Source organism: Pseudorasbora parva, chromosome 14 (assembly GCF_024679245.1).
Source record: "Pseudorasbora parva isolate DD20220531a chromosome 14, ASM2467924v1, whole genome shotgun sequence".
NCBI classification, from domain to species: domain Eukaryota; kingdom Metazoa; phylum Chordata; class Actinopteri; order Cypriniformes; family Gobionidae; genus Pseudorasbora; species Pseudorasbora parva.
Genome location: NC_090185.1, coordinates 2229233 through 2255086, shown reverse-complemented (window position 1 = coordinate 2255086; position 25854 = coordinate 2229233). Strand labels below are relative to the sequence as shown.

At 39.0% G+C, this 25854-nt stretch overlaps 1 protein-coding gene across 4 annotated transcripts in view; it reads left to right on the top strand.

The window, feature by feature from the left end:
- ampd2a (adenosine monophosphate deaminase 2a) overlaps positions 1-25791 on the top strand; it is a 40274-nt gene extending 14483 nt beyond the window's left edge. For 3 of the 4 annotated variants that reach the window (XM_067415201.1, XM_067415199.1, XM_067415202.1), the window contains exons 2-18: positions 106-236; positions 1373-1503; positions 2214-2282; positions 2366-2477; positions 6947-7133; positions 8656-8797; positions 10935-11024; positions 11102-11231; positions 12031-12225; positions 14290-14421; positions 14825-14988; positions 15074-15200; positions 15943-16106; positions 16372-16492; positions 16751-16924; positions 17027-17137; positions 24043-25791. In XM_067415201.1, the coding sequence (XP_067271302.1) occupies positions 106-236; positions 1373-1503; positions 2214-2282; positions 2366-2477; positions 6947-7133; positions 8656-8797; positions 10935-11024; positions 11102-11231; positions 12031-12225; positions 14290-14421; positions 14825-14988; positions 15074-15200; positions 15943-16106; positions 16372-16492; positions 16751-16924; positions 17027-17137; positions 24043-24291 (2429 nt within the window). In that variant the 3' untranslated portion in view covers positions 24292-25791. The remainder of the gene's footprint in view (positions 1-105; positions 237-1372; positions 1504-2213; positions 2283-2365; positions 2478-6946; positions 7134-8655; positions 8798-10934; positions 11025-11101; positions 11232-12030; positions 12226-14289; positions 14422-14824; positions 14989-15073; positions 15201-15942; positions 16107-16371; positions 16493-16750; positions 16925-17026; positions 17138-24042) is intronic. The other variant, XM_067415200.1, reaches the window with a different exon arrangement.
- The last annotated feature ends 63 nt before the right edge of the window (positions 25792-25854 follow it).

Genomic DNA, 25854 nt, shown 5'->3' with positions numbered 1-25854 from the left:
CTGGATCGTGAGCAGCAGAACCGGTGATGATTATGAAGTGTGTGTTCTCTGTGCAGATCTGACCCGGTGATGATTATGATTATGAAGTGTGTGTTCTCTGTGCAGATCTGTGTGGTTCTGCTGAGCAGAGGCCTCTGATGTCTCAGCGCTCTCTGCCCGTCACTCCGGTCACACACAAACACCTGCCCATCGACCTGCGCACATCCATGGACGGCAAGTACAAGGAGATCGCAGAGGTGTGTAACGTCTGGGGAGTGTGTGTGTGTAACATCTGGGTGTGTGTGTAACGTCTGTGTGTGTGTGTGTGTGTGTGTGTGTATGTAACGTGTGTGTAACGTCTGGGGTGTGTGTGTAACGTGTGTATTGTGAGTGTATGTAACGTCTGGGGTGTGTGTGTACATTGTGTAATATGAGTGTGTGTAACGCCTGTGTGTGTGTAACATCTGTGTGTAATGTGTGTGTAATATGAGTGTGTGTAATGTCTGTGTGCGTGTAACGTGTGTGTAACGTGTGTAACGTCTGGGTGTGTGTCTAATATGGGTGTGGGTGTGTGTGTGTGTAATATGAGTGTGTGTAACGTCTGGGGTGTCTGTGTAACGTTTGTAATATGTGTGTGTGTAACGGCTGTGTGTGTGTGTGTGTGTAAAACGTCTGTGTGTAATGTGTGTGTAATATGAGTGTGTGTAATGTCTGTGTACGTGTAACGTGTGTGTAATGTGTGTGTAACGTCTGGGTGTGTGTGTAATATGGGTGTGGGTGTGTGTGTGTAGCGTGTGTAATATGAGTGTGTGTAACGCCTGGGTGTGTTTGTGTAACGTGTGTAATATGAGTGTCTGTAATGTCTGTGTGTGTGTGTAATGTGTGTGAAACCTGTATAACGTGTGTGTAATATGAGTGTGTGTAACGGCTGTGTGTGTGTGTGTGTGTGTGTAACATCTGTGTGTAATATGAGTGTTTGTAATGTCTGTGTGTGTGTAACGTGTGTGTGTGTGTAACATCTGGGTGTGTGTGTAATATGGGTGTGGGTGTGTGTGTGTAGTGTGTAATATGGGTGTGTGTAATGTCTGAGTGTCTGTAACATGTGTAAAGTCTTGGTGTGTGTGTAAAGTGTGTAATATGAGTGTGTGTAACGTCTGTGTGTGTGTGTGTAACGTGTGTAATATGAGTGTCTGTAATGTCTGTGTGTGTGTGTGTGTGATGTGTGTGTGTGTAACGTGTGTAATATGAGTGTGCGTAACGTCTGGGGGTGTGTGTGTAACATATGTGTTATATGAGTGTGTGTAATGTGTGTGAAACCTGTATAATGTGTGTGTGGTGTGTGTGGAATGTGCGTGTAATATGAGTGTGTAACGTGTGTGTGTGTGTGTGGCAGGAGCTGCTGGCGAGGAGCATGACGGACAGTGACATGCGTTGTGCTCCGTATGAGTTTCCTGAAGAGAGTCCCATAGAACAACTGGAGGAGAAACGCCATCGCCTGGAGCGACAGATCAGTCAGGACATCAAGTAAAACACACACACACACACACACACACACACACACACACACACACACACACACACACACACACACACACACAGCATCCTAACCTGGTTTAATGCAACTAACTAATGCGTCTGAGCTCATCCGATGCAGTGGATGTGTAATGAACATGTGGAGTGTGATTCTGGACCGCTCATAACTCATATCCTGAAGAAATGCTGATGTATTTTATTATAATATTAGTGATGGGCATTCGATTAATCGCATCCGAAATAAAAGTGTGTGTTTAAATAATAGAAGTAAAAGTTTACAAAACTTTCTCTTCTCCGTGTGAATCAGTCGACGGCGGACCGTGGGAAGTGTTTCCACAGACGTGTATTATCTCACACACACACACACACAGAGATGTTTCCTGAAGCGCTTGTAATCGCGCTGCACCTGCTCAAGCGTTTGTTTGTGATCTGTGTGAATTCTTTGCTTCGAACACACTGACCCAAAACACCCAACAAACAGCGCAGGCGTCCAGAATCACACAGATCATCAGTGTGTGTCGCGTACAGATGCTTACACACACACTTTCTGCTGCGGGTCCCTCGGCTGCATTTTAAATGAAAGTCAATCAGCGTCAGTCGGAGTGATTTATAGGCTTCTCTCTTCTCTTGTGTGTGTGTGTGTGTGTGTGTGTGTGTGTGTTACTCACTCAAATCTGCTGCTTTGCCTCACGTCCTTCAAGGCTTGAGCCCGAGATTCTGCTGCGAGCCAAACAAGACTTCATGAAAATAGACAGCGCGACCGACCTGGAGTGAGTCTCGTTCTCGTCCATCCGTGTGTCCATCTCTCTCTCCGTCTGTCTCTCATGGTGTGTGTGTGTGTGTGTGTGTGCAGGATCCTGAAGGACAGTTATGAGGACGCGGTGGACCAGCATCAGATGGAGCGCGAGGTGCTCGTGGAGAGAGAGTTCCAGCGCGTGTCCATCTCAGGAGAGGAGAAATGTGGGGTGAGAAACACACTTTACACACTAATACTATAATAATACTGTAGAAATAAAGCATTCAGAACCAACTCACTAATAAATGTAGGATTTTTGTAATGGAAAAACACAAAACTACTGTAACGTTCTTAAAACTAATATTAAAACGGATTTAACTAATATTAAATTTAATGATGTTTATGATGGAAATGGGCATTTTTATACATTTAAACAAGTTAAAGTATAAATTAGCAAGTTAATGTTTTTATTATTTTAACTCAAAATATGAATTAATACTATACTAGTGTATAAATAATGCTAAAGCACTCAAAACTATCAAAATGAACTTATTCAACTGAGCTGATTTTTATACTGAAAAAAAAGCAAAACTACTTTAACAAGATAAATTAAAAGTAATTTTTGTTCTTAAACTTGATCTCAAGATATGAAATTATCAAAGTGTTCTCTAAATTTTTGTTCTTAAACTTGATCTCAAGATATTAAATTATCAAAGTGTTCTCTAAATTTTTGTTCTTAAACTTGATCTCAAGATATGAAATTATCAAAGTTTTTGCTAAGTTTTGTTCTTAAACTTGATCTCAAGATATTAAATTATCAGTTTTCGCTAAGTTTTGTTCTTAAACTTGATCTTATCAAAGTTTTCGCTAAGTTTCATTCTTAAACTTGATCTTATCAAAGTTTTCGCTACGTTTTGTTCTTAAACTTGATCTCAAGATATGAAATTATCAAAGTTTTTGCTAAGTTTTGTTCTTAAACTTGATCTTATCAAAGTTTTCGCTACGTTTTGTTCTTAAACTTGATCTCAAGAAATTAAATTATCAAAGTTTTTGCTAAGTTTTGTTCTTAAACTTGATCTTATCGAAGTTTTTGTTAAGTTTTGTTCTTAAACTTGATCTTATCAAAGTTTTCGCTACGTTTTGTTCTTAAACTTGATCTCAAGATATGAAATTATCAAAGTTTATGAAATTATCAAAGTTAATATCTCAAGATATTAAAGCTCCACTGTGTGATATTTTCCCCCATCTAGCGGTGTAAAGGTTTATGACCATCCAGTGAATATTAGTTTCTGTTCCTCTCAATTCTGATTTCGTTTTAACTCCTACGGTGGCCGATTTAGTCCAAGATTAACACGGCTTCCAGTTCGACCTCGTCAATGAGTGCCACTGAGTGTTAAAACGCGAAAGGCGAAGCTTGAATTTACGGGTATGTCCCTCTTTGGCTACTGTACTTTCAAGATGGAGGGGCAACATGGCGACCGGCATTCGAACCCCTCACCTGTATGTTTTTTTTTAATGGCATATTATAAACTTACAAGAATACTTTATTACTTGAAAGAAGTAAATATACATTAATGAGCACATATATTTTTGAAAGAACTAAGTGTTTTTAGCTAAAAATAAACTAAAAAAGTTACACGGTATAGCTTTAAATTATCAAAGTTTTGTTCCTAAACTATCATCTAAAGATATTAAATGTATTACCTCGCAATATTAAATTCAATTATCTCAAGATACAACATTGTATTATCTCAAGATATTAAATTATCTAAGTTTTCTCTAAGTTTTGTTCTTAAACTTTCTCAAGATATTAAATTATCAAAGTTTTCTCTAAGTTTTGTTCTTAAACTTTCTCAAGATATTAAATTATCAAAGTTTTCTCTAAGTTTTGTTCTTAAACTTGATCTCAAGATATTAAATTATCAAAGTTTTCTCTAAGTTTTGTTCTTAAACTTGATCTCAAGATATTAAATGATCAAAGTTTTCTCTAAGTATTGTTCTTAAACTTTCTCAAGATATTAAATTATCAAAGTTTTCTCTAAGTTTTGTTCTTAAACTTTCTCAAGATATTAAATTATCAAAGTTTTCTCTAAGTTTTGTTCTTAAACCTTCTCAAGATATTAAATTATCAAAGTTTTCTCTAAGTTTTGTTCTTAAACTTGATCTCAAGATATTAAATTATCAAAGTTTTCTCTAAGTTTTGTTCTTAAACTTGATCTCAAGATATTAAATGATCAAAGTTTTCTCTAAGTTTTGTTCTTAAACCTTCTCAAGATATTAAATTATCAAAGTTTTCGCTAAGTTTTGTTCTTAAACTTTCTCAAGATATTAAATTATCAAAGTTTTTGCTAAGTTTTGTTCTTAAACTTTCTCAAGATATTAAATTATCAAAGTTTTCTCTAAGTTTTGTTCTTAAACTATCTCAAGATATTAAATTATCAAAGTTCACTCTAAGTTTTGTTCTTAAACCTTCTCAAGATATTAAATTATCAAAGTTTTCTCTAAGTTTTGTTCTTAAACCTTCTCAAGATATTAAATTATCAAAGTTTTCTCTAAGTTTTGTTCTTAAACTTGATCTCAAGATATTAAATGATCAAAGTTCACTCTAAGTTTTGTTCTTAAACCTTCTCAAGATATTAAATTATCAAAGTTTTCTCTAAGTTTTGTTCTTAAACTATCTCAAGATATTAAATTATCAAAGTTCACTCTAAGTTTTGTTCTTAAACCTTCTCAAGATATTAAATTATCAAAGTTTTCTCTAATTATTGTTCTTAAACTATCTCAAGATATTAAATTATCAAAGTTCACTCTAAGTTTTGTTCTTAAACCTTCTCAAGATATTAAATTATCAAAGTTTTCTCTAAGTTTTGTTCTTAAACTATCTCAAGATATTAAATTATCAAAGTTCACTCTAAGTTTTGTTCTTAAACCTTCTCAAGATATTAAATTATCAAAGTTTTCTCTAATTATTGTTCTTAAACTATCTCAAGATATTAAATTATCAAAGTTCACTCTAAGTTTTGTTCTTAAACCTTCTCAAGATATTAAATTATCAAAGTTTTCTCTAAGTTTTGTTCTTAAACTTTCTCAAGATATTAAATTATCAAAGTTTTCGCTAAGTTTTGTTCTTAAACTTTCTCAAGATATTAAATTATCAAAGTTTTTGCTAAGTTTTGTTCTTAAACTTTCTCAAGATATTAAATTATCAAAGTTTTCTCTAAGTTTTGTTCTTAAACTATCTCAAGATATTAAATTATCAAAGTTCTCTCTAAGTTTTGTTCTTAAACTCTATTATCTCAAGATATTAAAATATCAAAGTTTTCTCTAAGTTTTGTTCTTAAACTATCTCAAGATATTAAATTATCAAAGTTCTCTCTAGGTTTTGTTCTTAAACTCTATTATCTCAAGATATTAAATTATCAAAGTTCTCTCTAAGTTTTGTTCTTAAACTATCTCAAGATATTAAATTATCAAAGTTCTCTCTAGGTTTTGTTCTTAAACTCTATTATCTCAAGATATGAAATTATCAAAGTTCTCTCTAAGTTTTGTTCTTAAACTTTCTCAAGATATGAAATTATCAAAGTTTTCTCTAAGTATTGTTCTTAAACTTGATCTCAAGATATTAAATTATCAAAGTTTTCTCTAAGTATTGTTCTTAAACTTTCTCAAGATATTAAATTATCAAAGTTTTCTCTAAGTTTTGTTCTTAAACTTGATCTCAAGATATTAAATTATCAAAGTTTTCTCTAAGTATTGTTCTTAAACTTTCTCAAGATATTAAATTATCAAAGTTCTCTCTAAGTTTTGTTCTTAAACTTGATCTCAAGATATTAAATTATCAAAGTTCTCTCTAAGTTTTGTTCTTAAACTATCTCAAGATATTAAATTATCAAAGTTCTCTCTAGGTTTTGTTCTTAAACTCTATTATCTCAAGATATGAAATTATCAAAGTTCTCTCTAAGTTTTGTTCTTAAACTTGATCTCAAGATATGAAATTATCAAAGTTTTCTCTAAGTTTTGTTCTTAAACTTTCTCAAGATATGAAATTATCAAAGTTTTCTCTAAGTATTGTTCTTAAACTTTCTCAAGATATTAAATTATCAAAGTTTTCTCTAAGTATTGTTCTTAAACTTTCTCAAGATATTAAATTATCAAAGTTTTCTCTAAGTTTTGTTCTTAAACTTGATCTCAAGATATTCATTATCAAAGTTCTCTCTAAGGTTTGTTCTTAAACTTGATCTTATCAAAGTTTTCTCTAAGTATTGTTCTTAAACTATCTCAAGATATTAAATTATCAAAGTTTTCTCTAAGTTTTGTTCTTAAACTTGATCTCAAGATATTAAATTATCAAAGTTTTCTCTAAGTTTTGTTCTTAAACTTGATCTTATCAAAGTTTTCTCTAAGTATTGTTCTTAAACTTGATCTCAAGATATTAAATTATCAAAGTTTCTTGTTTTGTTCTTAAACTATTATCTAAAGATATTAAATGTATTACCTCACAATATTAAATTGCATATCTCAAGATATTAAATTATCAAAGTCCTCTCTAAGTTTTGTTCTTATACCTTCTCAAGATATTAAATTATCAAAGTTTTGTTCTCAAATTCCCCTTGTTTTAAGGATGTTTATATGTTTTGAGTGTAAAACAGGACGAATGAACTGCTGGCTAATGATTGACTGATGTGTGTGAGACCTCAGGTGCCGTTCACTGATCTGGTGGATGCAGCGAAGTGTGTGGTGAAGGCCCTGTTCATCAGAGAGAAGTACATCGCTCTGTCCCTGCAGAGCTTCTGTAAGACCACGGCCCGATCCCTGCAGGAGCTGGACCAGAGGCCGCTGGACCTCAGCGTTTACGAGGACCTCCGCGGGAGTCCCATCGACTCAGGTGTGGGAAACGCACACTAGGGATGAAGCAATACAGTCAGTCCACAGTTCAATACACACCTCGGTTTTTAACCACGCTTTTCGGTTCGGTTTTTTGCTATTCTATTACACTGCAAAAAGTGCTCTTTTACTTAGTAATTTTGTCTTGTTTCTAGTAAAAATTCTTAAATCAAGATGCATTTACTAGATAAATAAAATGGCATAAGATATTTTTTCTTGTTTTCTTAAAACTTTTTTTTGTTTTTGCTTAAAACAGGCTAAATTATCTGCCAATGGGGTGAGAAAAAAAATCTTGTTTCAGATTGAAATCTTGTTTGTTGTTTCCGTGCCAAAAAGAAATAAGATTTTTCTCACCCCATTGGCAGATAATTTTGCTTGTTTTAAGCAAAAACTCACTTCATTTAGATTTTTTTCCCCAGAAAACAAGAAAAAAAAAATCAAGAATTTATTTTATAATTTATCTAGTAAATGCATCTTGATTTAAGAATTTTTAGATATTTGGACCGGAAACAAGAAAAAAAATACTAAATTAGAAGCATTTTTTGCAGTGTAGGCGACAGGATCAGAAAGAGATTAAGGAGAAAATGTTTTTATTGCATACTCTTTCTTTATTTCACTTAAAAGACTTGGAAAAACCTTACTTAAACTTAAAACTTTACTTAAAAACCCTTGTACACATTCCCAGTGTATTGTACAATATAAAATAAATATATATAAAGATTTACAGTGGCAGCTCAGATGTACGGTAGCATTTAAGTATAAAATTGAATGAATAAACACTACATAGTCTTTAATATACAATATACATTGATTAAAAGCTACTGTATTAAAGTTTTTTTTTTTAATTCAAGAGCAGTGTGTGATTTTCTCTTTGTCTTTTGTTGTTTTATTAACATAATTTTAGAGGTGAACTGTCCCTTTAAGGACAAGTGTTCACTATAGGCTACGCTGCTGTCACTTTAAGACCTGCTCGCATCTCATATACAGACACACGCGATTTTACTTTCCCTTTAGACTGTGTTTATATGTTAAGCTTGTGTGTGTTTGACAGTATTAGCGCAGTAAGATGACTTAGTCCAGTAATCACGTGTGTTTGACAGGCTTTTAGTGCATGTAAAACAGTGCATAAGCACGCCAATGAAATGTTTCACCGGCAAGGCTTTAAAACACATGTAAATACTGAACTTTGGTGATTGTGAATAACTATAGTGTCCCATGAGTATAACTCTCTGACACCAGCATTTCAAGCATGGCTAAACAGTAAACACCCCCTAACTATAGTGCATATGATTGGATATTTGGTCATATCAGCACGAGAGAAATATAAATAATTAATTAAATGCAAAACTGAAGATAAAAAAAAACGCTATTCACAAGCGCGTATTGAACCGTGAATGCCGTACCGACGGTTCAATATTATATTGAGTATTGTGGCATCCCTAGCGCACACACACACACACACACACACACACACGCGCATGTACACAACCCAGTGCTGACCTATGTGTGTGTGTGTCTCTCAGACATGCGTGTTCATATGCCGGTGTCAGAAACGCACCCGTACGACGAGCAGCACATGAAGAACCTGCCGGCCGACGCCGGATTCAGCTGCGCCATGGTGGACGGAGTCATTCACGTCTACACCGCACAAAACCCCATGGACACGTGAGTTTCAGGACCAGCGGCTGAAAACGGCCCCGCGATCAGCTCAAATTAGCTAGACCTCCTTTTGGAGACGTCCTTGAAAGGAGAACTGGCTCATGAACACACATGTACTGAAGACTGACTGAAATATACTCTAATTAACGACAATATTGGGTTAAATAATGACATTTCATCCTCAGAAAATGAGAAAAATTTAACTAAAAATGCTACTGATTTTTAGTAAAAAGATTCCATTAGAGAAATAAACAAAGTTATAATATCGTTTAATGTTGTTTCTACATTTATTAGGAGATTCGATGTCAAAAATATTACATTATAAAAAATATATTACATATTTGAATGGTAGGTGCAATTAATTGGTTATTTTTTAATCGACTGATTTGAATAAATATTGTATTACTTTAAAAGTTTCTGAGATTTCCAGTCAATTCTAATTTTAATTCAAATAAAAAGCCAAGATTTAAAATAATTATTGTGAATAAAATACAAATTAAATTACTAATATAGTAATTATCAAAATAAAATGCTATAATTATAAAGAAATATTGTAATTTTATATAAATAAAGGACTACACTAATGTGTAATATTAAAATATTAAAATATATAGAATTTAACAAAAGTAGAATCTGTTATTATAGTTAACTAAAACTATTTAAAACATTAGTTTTATTTAAAAACAAAAATAATAAATGTATTTTATATATAAAAAACGTAGTTATTTCGGGCAGAATCAGCGGTTGTCAGGGTTTATTATCGTCAACTAAAACTAAAACCATAAAAAAACTAAAACATTTTTGTTACTTGAAATTAAATTTAAAAAAATTTAATTAAACTTATTTGATTAGCTAGTTGCAAAGGCAACATTAATTATGTTCATATAGTTTACGTTAAAGAACAAAAATTACTAAAACCAAAACTTGAGGGGGAAAAAAAGGAAAAACTAATATCAGACACAAACATAACATAATTACTAAAAATTCAAACTGAAAATTAAACAAATTCGAAATATTAATAAATACTATAATACCATTTTAGTTATACTAAAATAACACAGAAGAAATTGAACTAAAGTTTAATACTAAATCAAGTAATAAATCTAGAAAATAAAAGGAAAAAATTAATAAGCCAAAGCAATTGTCAACATGCGAAAATTCTGCGATTTTACAGTAAAATTAATAAGTAATATACAAAACAAAAAAATACTACATTAAATTTAGCTAATATTGGAAATTACTAAAGAAATAATGCTGTGTTTTTTAAGAAACAAGATTTTTTGATCACACAAGGTCTGTGTGTGTGTGTGTGTGTGTGTGTGTGTGTGTGTGTGTGTGTGTGTGTGTGTGTGTGTGTGTGTGTGTGTGTGTGTGTGTGTGTGTGTGTGTGTGTGTGTGTGTGTGTGTGTGTGTGTGTGTGTGTGTGTGTGTGTGTGTGTGTGTGTGTGTGTGTGTGTGTGTGTGTGTGTGTGTGTGTGTGTGTGTGTGTGTGTGTGTGTGTGTGTGTGTGTGTGTGTGTGTGTGTGTGTGTGTGTGTGTGTGTGTGTGTGTGTGTGTGTGTGTGTGTGTGTGTGTGTGTGTGTGTGTGTGTGTGTGTGTGTGTGTGTGTGTGTGTGTGTGTGTGTGTGTGTGTGTGTGTGTGTGTGTGTGTGTGTGTGTGTGTGTGTGTGTGTGTGTGTGTGTGTGTGTGTGTGTGTGTGTGTGTGTGTGTGTGTGTGTGTGTGTGTGTGTGTGTGTGTGTGTGTGTGTGTGTGTGTGTGTGTGTGTGTGTGTGTGTGTGTGTGTGTGTGTGTGTGTGTGTGTGTGTGTGTGTGTGTGTGTGTGTGTGTGTGTGTGTGTGTGTGTGTGTGTGTGTGTGTGTGTGTGTGTGTGTGTGTGTGTGTGTGTGTGTGTGTGTGTGTGTGTGTGTGTGTGTGTGTGTGTGTGTGTGTGTGTGTGTGTGTGTGTGTGTGTGTGTGTGTGTGTGTGTGTGTGTGTGTGTGTGTGTGTGTGTGTGTGTGTGTGTGTGTGTGTGTGTGTGTGTGTGTGTGTGTGTGTGTGTGTGTGTGTGTGTGTGTGTGTGTGTGTGTGTGTGTGTGTGTGTGTGTGTGTGTGTGTGTGTGTGTGTGTGTGTGTGTGTGTGTGTGTGTGTGTGTGTGTGTAGGAGCACAGAACTGGACCTGCCGTATCCAGACCTGCAGGAATACATCGCCGATATGAACGTCATGATGGCGCTCATCATCAACGGCCCTGTGTGAGTGACGGATTACCCAGCATGCCCTGGGCTGGCTGTGTGTGCATGGCGTGTCTAATGTGTGTGTGTTTGTGCAGGAAGTCGTTCTGTTACCGGCGGCTGCAGTATCTGAGCTCAAAGTTTCAGATGCACGTTCTGCTGAACGAGATGAAGGAGCTCGCCGCGCAGAAGCAAGTGCCACACCGAGACTTCTACAACATACGCAAGGTCCCGCCTCACAACCGGACTGAGCAAATCACAGCACAGAACTGACATCCGGACTGAGCCAATCACAGCACAGAACTGAAATATCAATTAATAAACCATTAAATCAACATTAATCATCAAAAATATTCAATATATACAAGTTAATTAAAATGTAAAAAATACAATATTAATGTAGAATATTGGAATATAAGATTTTAATATCCAATGTAATAAAATGATCAATAAAATACTAATTAAATTACTAATATAGTAATTATAAAAATTCAATATTTTAATTAATATGTATAATTAATATAATAAATTATATAATTATAAAAACATATATACACACACAATATCTAAAAAAAATATTGAATGCAAGACAATTATTAATAAATATGTGGTTAGTAATAAATGTTTTTAAAAATCATAAATATATTAGATATAGAAAAGTAAAATAATGATGTTATTAGAATATTAATATATATAGCATATTAGATTAAAAGGTAAATAATAAAAATTTAATTACTAATATAGAAACAATTATCAGAATGAAAAAAGTTTAACTGTATAATACATTAAAATAATATATTATAGGAACAATGTTAAGAAAGATAAAATAATTAAATGCATTTTCATTTTTTCAATTGTTTTACGCCATTTCAAGTCAGTTTACTCATGATTTAAAGGAAGGCGTTTCTTAAATCTGAACGTTGGATGAGGAACACAGACTATAAAACGCTTCATCTGCTGCTGTGTGTGTTGAAGGTGTGTGTGTGTGTGTGTGTTGACGTTTCTCTCGCGTCCGTCTGCCTGTCAGGTGGACACACACATCCACGCCTCGTCCTGCATGAACCAGAAGCATCTGCTGCGGTTCATCAAGCGCGCCATGAAGAAGTGTCCGGACGAGATCGTGCACGTGGAGGGCGGCCGCGGACAGACACTGATGGAGGTGTTCGAGAACATGAACCTGACGGCCTACGACCTCAGCGTCGACACACTCGACATGCACGCGGTAACAAACACTGACACAGACACTCTCTCACACACTCTTAAGCCCCGTTTCCACCAAAATTACCCGGAACAATTTGTACCAGGAACTTTTTTAGAGGAACTTTTCTCCCCCCAGACCTGCAGCTGTCTGCGTTTCCACCGCGATCTAAAGTTCGGTGAAGATTAGGCAGATTAGTCCGGTGATGTAGGACTGCGCGCCACTGCTCCTCCAAGTCAGTGAAGGACAGTAATCATTTTTGTGTGTACCGATTGAAAGATTTAGTGGTCTGTTTACATGAGACGTTATCTAAACCGATCTGGTGTTTACATGAGACGTTATCTAAACCGATCTGGTGTTCACATGAGACGTTATCTAAACCGATCTGGTGTTCACATGAGATGACTTTCAATCACAATCATTTTGTCACATGCAGTTTGTCTGCCGCATCAGAAATGTCGCCGCTGTTTTCTCCAGCAGCTGGAGTGTGTTAACTGTAGCCATAGCAACTCTTAACGGCCACCAGGACTAATACAGTATTATATAAGCTATTTATTTGTTGTAAAGTGTAATAATCATCTCAGAAAAAAACAAATCTTCTGTAAGGCGCAGTTAAAGTAAAAACTGCCTGGGGCAATATACGCTGTCATTACTCCAACATTATCTTCATAACTTACGAAATAAAAAGTTTACCCCTCAGAAAAATGAGCTTTCCTCTCTTGTCAACATGAGCGCTGCGCGCGCTGTCCCGTCATGTAAGGACGCACACTTAAAAGTAATCGGTCAGGTCGTTTACATGGTAAAATATATAGACTAAAAAAATGAATAACGAGTATGGAAGAGATTCAAGCTGTGCTGCTTTTGCTGGTTATGTATAACGTTAGGTTTACTAAAGAGGTAATTAACAACGACAGAAAAGAGCACTAATATGCAGATTCAGCAGCATATTCAGAAAGCTTGTAAAGCTAGATTTAAAATGACAACGTATATTATTATCAGCTATTACGGACAGTGAACGTGAGATGGCTGAGACGAACGCGCGCCATCAGACAGAGAGCAAGACTGATATTTACTGAACGCAGAACGAACCTCGCAAAAGACTTTTAAAAATGCCCGTTGAAATAAAATGCGGCGTGAGCTCAACCAATCAGCATGTTCAGCGCCCAAGTCCCGCCCTCGAAAGTTCCTGAACTTTGAAAAAGTACTACCTCGCGAGCAGGGCCGTTTGGAGGGGGAAATATTTACCCAGAACTTCATTTAGACCCTGGTTCCTGCGGTCTAAACACACAGAGTAACACCCAAAGTTCCTGGTTCCTGGGTAAAGTTCCTGTGGTGGAAACGGGGCTTTATATACCATTTCTTTCTAAAAAGGAGCATAATTGTGAAGACACTGCCTTTTCTCGTATTTTTGAGAGAAACGGTAGATTCTAGATTGGCCTGTAATTGACTAATTCTTTAGGATCAAGTTGCATTTTTTTAATAAGTGGCTTAATTATAGCCAACTATATAGTGTGTGTGTGTGTGTGTGTGTGTGTGTGTGTGTGTGTGTGTTCTCCTATAGTAGTGAATGAGTGTAATTTTTCCTCAGTGACACTACGATGCTCTGTCTGAAGTGATACTGTAGTAGGCGGCTGCATGGTTATAATTTAATTTCTAATATTATCAATCTTACTAGAAAAGAAGTTCATAAAGTCATTACTGCTGTGTTGTTTACAAACGTCAGGAGCTGAAGCTTTATTTTTTTGATAATTTAGCCACTGTATCGAATAAATACCTAGGGTTGTGTTTGTTTTCTTCTAAAAGAGTTGAGAAATAAGCAGATCTAGCAGTTTTTATGGCCTTTCTGTATGCAATCATGCTCTCTTTCCACAAATTGCGAAAAACCTCCAGTTTTGTTTTCCTCCAGCTGCGCTCCTTTTTTTTGGAGCTCACACACACACACACACACACACACACACACACACACACACACACACACACTCACTCTCTCTCTCTCTCTCTCTCTCTCTCTCTCTCTCTCTCTCTCTCTCTCTCTCTCTCTCTCATGCGTGTCTCTGAGTGTATGATTCTGTGACTCTTCCTCCGCAGGACAGGAACACGTTCCATCGCTTTGACAAATTCAACTCCAAGTACAATCCCATCGGAGAATCCATCCTGAGAGAGATCTTCATCAAAACAGACAACCACATCCACGGGAAATACTTCGGCCACATCGTCAAGGTACCGCAGCGAAGCACAGCGTCAAATTATACACGATTATATTCATCACTAAGCATCTTTTCTTTTAGATATCATTTTTAATTCCTTTCCTAAAACTACATATTCAAAGAAATAAAAAAATGATGATCATAATTTAACATTATTTTAATGTTATTAATATTTTAGTTAATATTCATATAACTCATTACAGATATATCTAAATATGAACTTATATTAAATTACATAATAATTATAATATATATTAATATATTAACTAATAACTAATATTAATATATTAGTAATTTATAATTATTATATGGCTTTTTTATTTAAAAATGATTGTATTCCTTTCAAAATTTAGTTATTGAAAAATCTCTGGATATCTCTAGCTCTGAATGTGCCGTGTGGCTTCCTGTGTGTGCAGGAAGTGATGTCAGACCTAGAGGAGAGTAAGTACCAGAATGCCGAGCTGCGTCTGTCCATCTACGGCCGATCCATGGACGAGTGGGACAATCTGGCGCAGTGGGCCGTCTCTCACTCCGTCTACTCCGATAACGTCCGCTGGCTCATCCAGATCCCACGCCTGTTGTGAGGACACACACACGCTCTCATTTACAATTTTCATGTTTTATAGTGACTCTCCATGAGTGTAAGTGTGTGTGTGTGTCTGCAGTGATGTTTACCGCACAAAGAAGCAGCTGAGCAACTTCCAGCAGATGCTGGAGAACATCTTCTTGCCTCTGTTTGAGGTGACCATCAATCCCAGCAGCCACCCACAGCTGCACCTCTTCCTGCAACACGTGAGTCTCTCTCACACACACACACACACACACACTGTGACGGCTTGAGTTTAACTGGGTCAGAGTATCTCCAAAACTGCAGCTCTTGTGGGCTGTTCCCGGTCTGCAGTGGTCAGTATCTATCAAAAGTGCTCCAAGGAAGGACCAGTGGAGAACCGGCCACAGGGTCATGGGCGGCCAAGGCTCATTGATGACCGTGGGGAGCGAAGGCTGGCCCGTGGGGTCCGATCAAACAGACGAGCTACTGGAGCTCAAACTGCTCCACAAGTTAATGCTGGTTCTGATAGAAAGCAGAGCATCTCAGTTTGAGGCGTATGGTCCAGTCAGGGTGACCTCTGACCCCTGACCCCACCGAAAGCACCAACAGTGGCACGTGAGCATCAGAACTGGACCACGGAGCAATGGAAGAAGGTGGCCTGGTCTGAGGAATCACGTGTTCTTCTACATCACGTGGATGGCCGGGTGTGTGTGTGTGTGTGTGTGTGGCTTACCTGGGGAGCACATGGCCCCAGGATGCACTATGTCATGCCTAATCCGTACGTGCGTGCACGCGTGTGTGTGTGTGTGTGTGTGTGTGTGTGTGTGTGTGTGTGTGTGTATATTATTTGCTGCTCTCTACCGCTAATCAGTGTCATCAGGACCTGAAGGGAAAAGCTGAACATTTAAAGGTTTATTCAGTCAGTGTGTAAGCGTACATGAGAAACTGTGAGCCACAATCTTCATGTTAATGTGCGTTGTTCAGGTGGTGGGCTTCGACAGCGTGGACGACGAGTCTAAACCAGAGCATCACATCTTTAACCTGGACAGTCCGACTCCAGCGCAATGGTGCGACGACAACAACCCGCCGTACTCGTACTATCTGTACTACATGTACGCCAACATGACCGTCCTCAACCACCTGCGCAGGTACTCACACACTCCACAGCACAAGGATACCAATCACTCCGAGAGTCTCCCTGAATCGCTCTCAATCACCCTCCATTGCCCTCAATCGCCCTTCATTCGCCCTCAATCGGCTCTCAGTTGCCCTGAATTACCCTCATTCACTCTGAGTCGACGTCAATCACTCTGAATCACCCTTAGTCACTCTTCATTCACTCTCAATTGCTGAGTCGCCCTCATTCGCAGTTAACCACCCTCAATCACTCTGAATCACTGTGTCTGTGAGCAGGAGGCGGGGCTTCCACACCTTCGTGCTGCGACCTCACTGCGGGGAGGCAGGGCCGATTCATCACCTGGTGTCCGGATTCATTCTGTCAGAAAACATCTCACACGGACTGCTGCTCAGGAAGGTACGTGGATGCTAGGGAGGGAGAAGTTGATTCACTAAAAAAAACTGATTCATAAGAGTCATTTGTTCATGAATCACACTACATAAGTCACTATGAATGCGTTTGATTCACTATAAAGAACCACTTCTTAAGAATCCTTCATTCCGGAGTATTTTGAACAGGTTCTCGCTACGAAACCCATAACAAACACACTGGACTGAATCATCAAACAGAAAGTAGTGATCGACCTGTCTGTGTGTGTGTGTGTGTGTGTCATAGGCTCCGGTCCTGCAGTACCTGTACTATCTGGCTCAGGTGGGCATCGCGATGTCTCCGCTCAGCAACAACAGTCTGTTTCTGAGTTACCACCGCAACCCTCTGCCCGAGTATCTGTCCCGCGGCCTGATGGTGTCGCTGTCCACCGACGACCCGCTGCAGTTCCACTTCACTAAAGTGAGCTTCATCTGCTGTCTGATGTTTAAGCATCAGTTTCAGAATAAACGCCTGAGGAGCTGTACCACAGTATTTATGTGTGTGTGTGTGTGTGTGTTTCAGGAGCCTCTGATGGAGGAGTACAGCATTGCGGCTCAGGTGTGGAAACTGAGCTCATGTGACATGTGTGAACTGGCCAGAAACAGTGTGTTAATGAGCGGCTTCTCACACAGGGTAACATCACACACACACACACAGAATTATACACAAAAATACACACACACCAACGCGACGTTTATGTTCATATTATTGACGAACGCGACGTTTATGTTCATATTACTGACGAACGCGACGTTTATGTTCATATTACTGACGAACGCGACGTTTATGATCATATTACTGACGAAGGCGACGTTTATGTTCATATTACTGACGAACGCGACGTTTATGTTCATATTACTGACGAACGCGACGTTTATGATCATATTACTGACGAAGGCGAGGTTTATGTTCCTATTACTGACGAACGCGACGTTTATGTTCATATTACTGACGAAGGCGAGGTTTATGTTCCTATTACTGACGAACGCGACGTTTATGTTCATATTACTGACGAACGCGACGTTTATGTTCATATTACTGACGAAGGCGACGTTTATGTTCATATTACTGACGAACGCGACGTTTATGTTCATATTACTGACGAACGCGACGTTTATGTTCATATTACTGACGAACGCGACGTTTATGTTCATATTATTGACGAACGCGACGTTTATGATCATATTACTGACGAACGCGACGTCTACGTTCATATTATTGACGAACGCGACGTTTATGTTCATATTACTGACGAACGCGACGTTTATGATCATATTACTGACGAAGGCGACGTCTACGTTCATATTATTGACGAACGCGACGTTTATGTTCATATTATTGACGAACGCGACGTTTATGATCATATTACTGACGAACGCGACGTCTACGTTCATATTATTGACGAACGCGACGTTTATGTTCATATTACTGACGAACGCGACGTTTATGTTCATATTACTGACGAAGGCGACGTTTATGATCATATTACTGACGAACGCGACGTCTACGTTCATATTATTGACGAACGCGACGTTTATGTTCATATTACTGGCGAACGCGACGTTTATGTTCATATTACTGACGAACGCGACGTTTATGTTCATATTACTGACGCACGCGACGTTTATGTTCATATTACTGACGAACGCGACGTTTATGTTCATATTATTGACGAACGCGACGTTTATGATCATATTACTGACGAAGGCGAGGTTTATGTTCCTATTACTGACGAACGCGACGTTTATGTTCATATTACTGACGAACGCGACGTTTACGTTCATATTACTGACGAAGGCGAGGTTTATGTTCATATTACTGACGAAGGCGAGGTTTATGTTCATATTACTGACGAAGGCGAGGTTTATGTTCATATTACTGACGAAGGCGAGGTTTATGTTCATATTACTGACGAAGGCGAGGTTTATGTTCATATTACTGACGAAGGCGAGGTTTATGTTCATATTACTGACGAAGGCGACGTTTATGTTCATATTACTGACGAAGGCGAGGTTTATGTTCATATTACTGACGCACGCGACGTTTATGTTCATATTACTGACGAAGGCGACGTTTATGTTCATATTACTGACGAACGCGACGTTTATGTTCATATTACTGACGAAGGCGAGGTTTATGTTCATATTACTGACGAAGGCGAGGTTTATGTTCATATTACTGACGAACGCGAGGTTTATGTTCATATTACTGACGAAGGCGAGGTTTATGTTCATATTACTGACGAAGGCGAGGTTTATGTTCATATTACTGACGAAGGCGAGGTTTATGTTCATATTACTGACGAACGCGCCGTTTATGTTCATATTACTGACGAACGCGACGTTTATGTTCGTATTATTGACGAACGCGACGTTTATGTTCATATTACTGACGAAGGCGACGTTTATGTTCATATTACTGACGAACGCGACGTTTATGTTCATATTACTGACGAAGGCGACGTTTATGTTCATATTACTGACGAAGGCGAGGTTTATGTTCATATTACTGACGCACGCGACGTTTATGTTCATATTACTGACGAAGGCGACGTTTATGTTCATATTACTGACGAACGCGACGTTTATGTTCATATTACTGACGAAGGCGAGGTTTATGTTCATATTACTGACGAAGGCGAGGTTTATGTTCATATTACTGACGAACGCGAGGTTTATGTTCATATTACTGACGAAGGCGACGTTTATGTTCATATTACTGACGAACGCGACGTTTATGTTCATATTACTGACGAAGGCGAGGTTTATGTTCATATTACTGACGAAGGCGACGTTTATGTTCATATTACTGACGAAGGCGACGTTTATGTTCATATTACTGACGAAGGCGAGGTTTATGTTCATATTACTGACGCACGCGACGTTTATGTTCATATTACTGACGAACGAGACGTTTATGTTCATATTATTGACGAACGCGACGTTTATGATCATATTACTGACGAACGCGACGTTTATGATCATATTACTGACGAAGGCGAGGTTTATGTTCATATTACTGACGAAGGCGAGGTTTATGTTCATATTACTGACGAAGGCGAGGTTTATGTTCATATTACTGACGAACGCGAGGTTTATGTTCATATTACTGACGAAGGCGACGTTTATGTTCATATTACTGACGAAGGCGAGGTTTATGTTCATATTACTGACGCACGCGACGTTTATGTTCATATTACTGACGAAGGCGACGTTTATGTTCATATTACTGACGAACGCGACGTTTATGTTCATATTACTGACGAAGGCGAGGTTTATGTTCATATTACTGACGAAGGCGAGGTTTATGTTCATATTACTGACGCACGCGACGTTTATGTTCATATTACTGACGAACGAGACGTTTATGTTCATATTACTGACGAAGGCGACGTTTATGTTCATATTACTGACGAAGGCGACGTTTATGTTCATATTACTGACGAAGGCGACGTTTATGTTCATATTACTGACGAACGCGACGTTTATGTTCATATTACTGACGAACGCGACGTTTATGTTCATATTACTGACGAAGGCGAGGTTTATGTTCATATTACTGACGAAGGCGACGTTTATGTTCATATTACTGACGAAGGCGACGTTTATGTTCATATTACTGACGAAGGCGACGTTTATGTTCATATTACTGACGAAGGCGAGGTTTATGTTCATATTACTGACGAAGGCGAGGTTTATGTTCATATTACTGACGAACGCGAGGTTTATGTTCATATTACTGACGAAGGCGACGTTTATGTTCATATTACTGACGAAGGCGAGGTTTATGTTCATATTACTGACGAACGCGACGTTTATGTTCATATTACTGACGAACGCGACGTTTATGTTCATATTATTGACGAACGCGACGTTTATGATCATATTACTGACGAAGGCGAGGTTTATGTTCCTATTACTGACGAACGCGACGTTTATGTTCATATTACTGACGAACGCGACGTTTATGTTCATATTACTGACGCACGCGTTGTTTATGTTCATATTACTGACGAACGCGACGTTTATGTTCATATTACTGACGCACGCGACGTTTATGTTCATATTACTGACGCACGCGACGTTTATGTTCATATTACTGACGCACGCGACGTTTATGTTCATATTACTGACGAAGGCGAGGTTTATGTTCATATTACTGACGAACGCGAGGTTTATGTTCATATTATTGACGAACGCGACGTTTATGATCATATTACTGACGAAGGCGAGGTTTATGTTCATATTACTGATGAACGCGACGTTTATGTTCATATTACTGACGAACGCGACGTTTACGTTCATATTATTGACGAACGCGACGTTTATGTTCATATTACTGACGAACGCGACGTTTATGTTCATATTACTGACGAACGCGACGTTTATGATCATATTACTGACGAAGGCGAGGTTTATGTTCATATTACTGACGAACGCGACGTTTATGTTCATATTACTGACAAACGCGACGTCTACGTTCATATTATTGACGAACGCGACGTTTATGATCATATTACTGACGAAGGCGAGGTTTATGTTCCTATTACTGACGAACGCGACGTTTATGTTCATATTACTGACGAACGCGACGTTTACGTTCATATTACTGACGAAGGCGAGGTTTACGTTCATATTACTGACGAACGCGACGTTTATGTTCATATTACTGACGAACGCGACGTTTACGTTCATATTATTGACGAACGCGACGTTTACGTTCATATTATTGACGAACGCGACGTTTATGTTCATATTACTGACGAACGCGACGTTTATGTTCATATTACTGACGAACGCGACGTTTATGTTCATATTACTGACGCACACGACGTTTATGTTTATATTACTGACGAACGCGACGTTTATGTTCATATTACTGACGAACGCGACGTTTATGTTCATATTACTGACGAAGGCGACGTTTATGTTCGTATTACTGACGAAGGCGACGTTTATGTTCATATTACTGACGAAGGCGACGTTTATGTTCATATTACTGACGAAGGCGACGTTTATGTTCATATTACTGACGAAGGCGAGGTTTATGTTCATATTACTGACGAACGCGACGTTTATGTTCATATTACTGACGAAGGCGAGGTTTATGTTCATATTACTGACGAAGGCGACGTTTATGTTCATATTACTGACGAACGCGACGTTTATGTTCATATTACTGACGAACGCGACGTTTATGTTCATATTACTGACGCACACGACGTTTATGTTTATATTACTGACGAACGCGACGTTTATGTTCATATTACTGACGAACGCGACGTTTATGTTCATATTACTGACGAAGGCGACGTTTATGTTCGTATTACTGACGAAGGCGACGTTTATGTTCATATTACTGACGAAGGCGACGTTTATGTTCATATTACTGACGAAGGCGACGTTTATGTTCATATTACTGACGAAGGCGAGGTTTATGTTCATATTACTGACGAACGCGACGTTTATGTTCATATTACTGACGAAGGCGAGGTTTATGTTCATATTACTGACGAAGGCGACGTTTATGTTCATATTACTGACGAAGGCGACGTTTATGTTCATATTACTGACGAAGGCGACGTTTATGTTCATATTACTGACGAAGGCGAGGTTTATGTTCATATTACTAACGAAGGCGAGGTTTATGTTCATATTACTGACGAACGCGAGGTTTATGTTCATATTACTGACGAAGGCGACGTTTATGTTCATATTACTGACGAAGGCGAGGTTTATGTTCATATTACTGACGAACGCGACGTTTATGTTCATATTACTGACGAACGCGACGTTTATGTTCATATTATTGACGAACGCGACGTTTATGATCATATTACTGACGAAGGCGAGGTTTATGTTCCTATTACTGACGAACGCGACGTTTATGTTCATATTACTGACGAACGCGACGTTTATGTTCATATCACTGACGCACGCGACGTTTATGTTCATATTACTGACGAACGCGACGTTTATGTTCATATTACTGACGCACGCGACGTTTATGTTCATATTACTGACGAACGCGACGTGTATGTTCATATTATTGACGAACGCGACGTTTATGATCATATTACTGACGAAGGCGAGGTTTATGTTCATATTACTGACGAACGCGACGTTTATGTTCATATTACTGACGAACGCGACGTTTATGTTCATATTACTGACGAACGCGACGTTTATGTTCGTATTACTGACGAACGCGACGTTTATGTTCGTATTATTGACGAACGCGACGTTTATGTTCGTATTACTGACGAACGCGACGTTTATGTTCGTATTACTGACGAACGCGACGTTTATGTTCATATTACTGACGAACGCGACGTTTATGTTCATATTACTGACGAACGCAACGTTTATGTTCATATTACTGACGAACGCGACGTTTATGTTCATATTACTGACGAACGCGACGTTTATGTTCGTATTACTGACGAACGCGACGTTTATGTTCATATTATTGACGAACGCGACGTTTATGTTCGTATTACTGACGAACGCGACGTTTATGTTCATATTATTGACGAACGCGACGTTTATGTTCGTATTACTGACGAACGCGACGTTTATGTTCGTATTACTGACGAACGCGACGTTTATGTTCATATTACTGACGAACGCAACGTTTATGTTCATATTACTGACGAACGCGACGTTTATGTTCATATTACTGACGAACGCGACGTTTATGTTCGTATTACTGACGAACGCGACGTTTATGTTCATATTATTGACGAACGCGACGTTTATGTTCATATTATTGACGAACGCGACGTTTATGTTCATATTATTGACGAACGCGAGGTTTATGTTCGTATTACTGACGAACGCGAGGTTTATGTTCGTATTACTGACGAACGCGAGGTTTATGTTCATATTACTGACGAACGCGACGTTTATGTTCATGTTACTGACGAACGCGACGTTTATGTTCATATTAATGACGAACGCGACGTTTCTCAAGCAAAATCCCGCCCTGGAATGTAAAAAAAGCATTTTTTCGCGTGTAAATGATTGGCACTTTATGGCGTAATATACGCATGAACCCCTCAGCCCACCACCCCCATCCTACCCAAGAGCGTGTCATATATACGCCATAAAGTGCGTATCATATGCGCTCCAAAACTCATTTTGCCGTATACAGTCCATGAGATTGCACACTCGTACTATTGATACGCATTACCATGTGATCGTGTTGGACGTTACTGAGCTATATGCGTTTAAAAAAGGATAGCCTATTAAAATGGTACAATAGCATTGCTCAGTTCAACGTGTTGGGAAATCGGACATTTTGTCCCGTGTCATCTTTATTTGAAACACCCCGACTGACCTCGATCCAAATATCATTAAAAATATTTTTGGATGACTCGTAACCGCGGGTACGATTTTGGATCAACCCGCGCATCACTGACACACACACATCAAAATGTCAAATATCAGGGTCCTGTCAAAGTAAAATTATACTAAAAAAGTGGACATTTCTGTGGGGAATATACTTGTGTCCTCACCTATTATATCTGTCCGTCTCAGGCTAAGGGTTATTGGCTGGGACCCGACTACAGCAAAGAGGGTCCGATCAGTAACGACATCCGCCGCACAAACGTCCCCGACATCCGCGTGGCGTACCGGCACGAGACGCTGTGCGAAGAACTTCACCTCATCACGCAGGCCATCCGAACGCAGGAGCTGGACCGCATCGAGGAGGAGGACATGCTGTCCTTCACGCCCAGCCAATCTACAGCACCGCCCACATGCTCACCTGTCCAATCAGCACGCTAGAGATGAGCCATGACCCCGCCCACATGCTCACCTGTCCAATCAGCAAGCTACAGATGAGCCATGACCCCGCCCACACTCATCCAATCAGCACGCTACAGATGAGCCATGGCCCCACCCATACACTCATCCAATCAGCACGCTACAGATGAGCCATGGCCCCACCCATACACTCACCTGTCCAATCAGCATGCTACAGATTAGCCATAACCCCGCCCACACACTCGCCTGTCCAATCAGCATGCTACAGATTAGCCATAACCCCGCCCACACACTCGCCTGTCCAATCAGCATGCTAGAGATGAGCCACAACCCCGCCCACATTCATACCTGTCCAATCAGGACACTAGGTGAGCCATGACCCCGCCCACACAATCACCTGTCCAATCAGCATGCTAGAGATGAGCCACAGCCCCGCCCACATTCATATCTGTCCAATCAGGACACTAAAGATGCCATTACCCCACCCACACTCTCGCCTGTCCAATCAGCACACTAGGTGAGCCATAACCCCGCCCACACACTAGAGACAAGCCACACCCCTGCCCACACACACCTGTCCAATCAGGACACTAAAGAAGCCATGACCCACGCACACGACCTGCCCACACACTCACTCCTGTCCAATCAGCATGCTAAAAATGAGGCATGACCCCATCCACACACACCTGTCTAATCAGGGCACTAAAGAAGCCATGACCCGTGCACACACACACACCTGTCCAATCAGGACACTAAAGAAGCCATGATCCGCACACTCACAGCTGTCCAATCAGGACTCTCGAGAAGACATGGCCCCGCCCCCACACTCGCTAGAGAACGCCTCAACATCAGGACCAAAGCAACATTCCCTACGTCATTCATCTCACGTCAGTGCATGTTTAGAGACGTTTCAGCTACGCATCATTATAACTCAACCAGCGCGAGTGTGTGTGTGTGTGTGTGTGTGTGTGTGTGTGAGATTATACCTCCGTCACAGCTCCCTCACGTGCCTTTTACTTTAGCTGCGTTTATTTTTGAAGGTTTGGCTGTGATCGTTTCACTTCTACATCGATCTGAAGGCTTTCATTTCTCCGATGGCCGAACGGTTCAGATGTGTGTGTCCTGCGCTGACCGCTGTGAAGTTTACACGTCTAGATGAAGGAGTTTCCGTACGGATACACACCGCGCCTGACGGTTCATCGCTAGCTCCACATCCGGCATGTGTTCGGTAGCTTTAGCGGAGCATTAAACTGACTGTTAATCCTCACAGTATTGTGATCGTCCCATTAATAAATCATAAATCATGAGCTCAAACGGCATGATTTGCAGACATTAGCATGCTGAGCGAGCAGACACAGAGCAAAGCATGAGGTTCCACATGCTACAGCGCAAATGATCACAATAGTACAGAATATATAGGTATATCTTTATTTTTTTGTGAATGAGATTGTTAGTCTACAGCAGAACTGTATCAGATGAGAGTATTTTGTTCATATCAATAAAGCATGTGTGTGTATCCAGTCTCCTCTGGCTGCTTCTTTGCTTCATAAACACAGTGATAATCTACAAATCAGACGCTCTTGA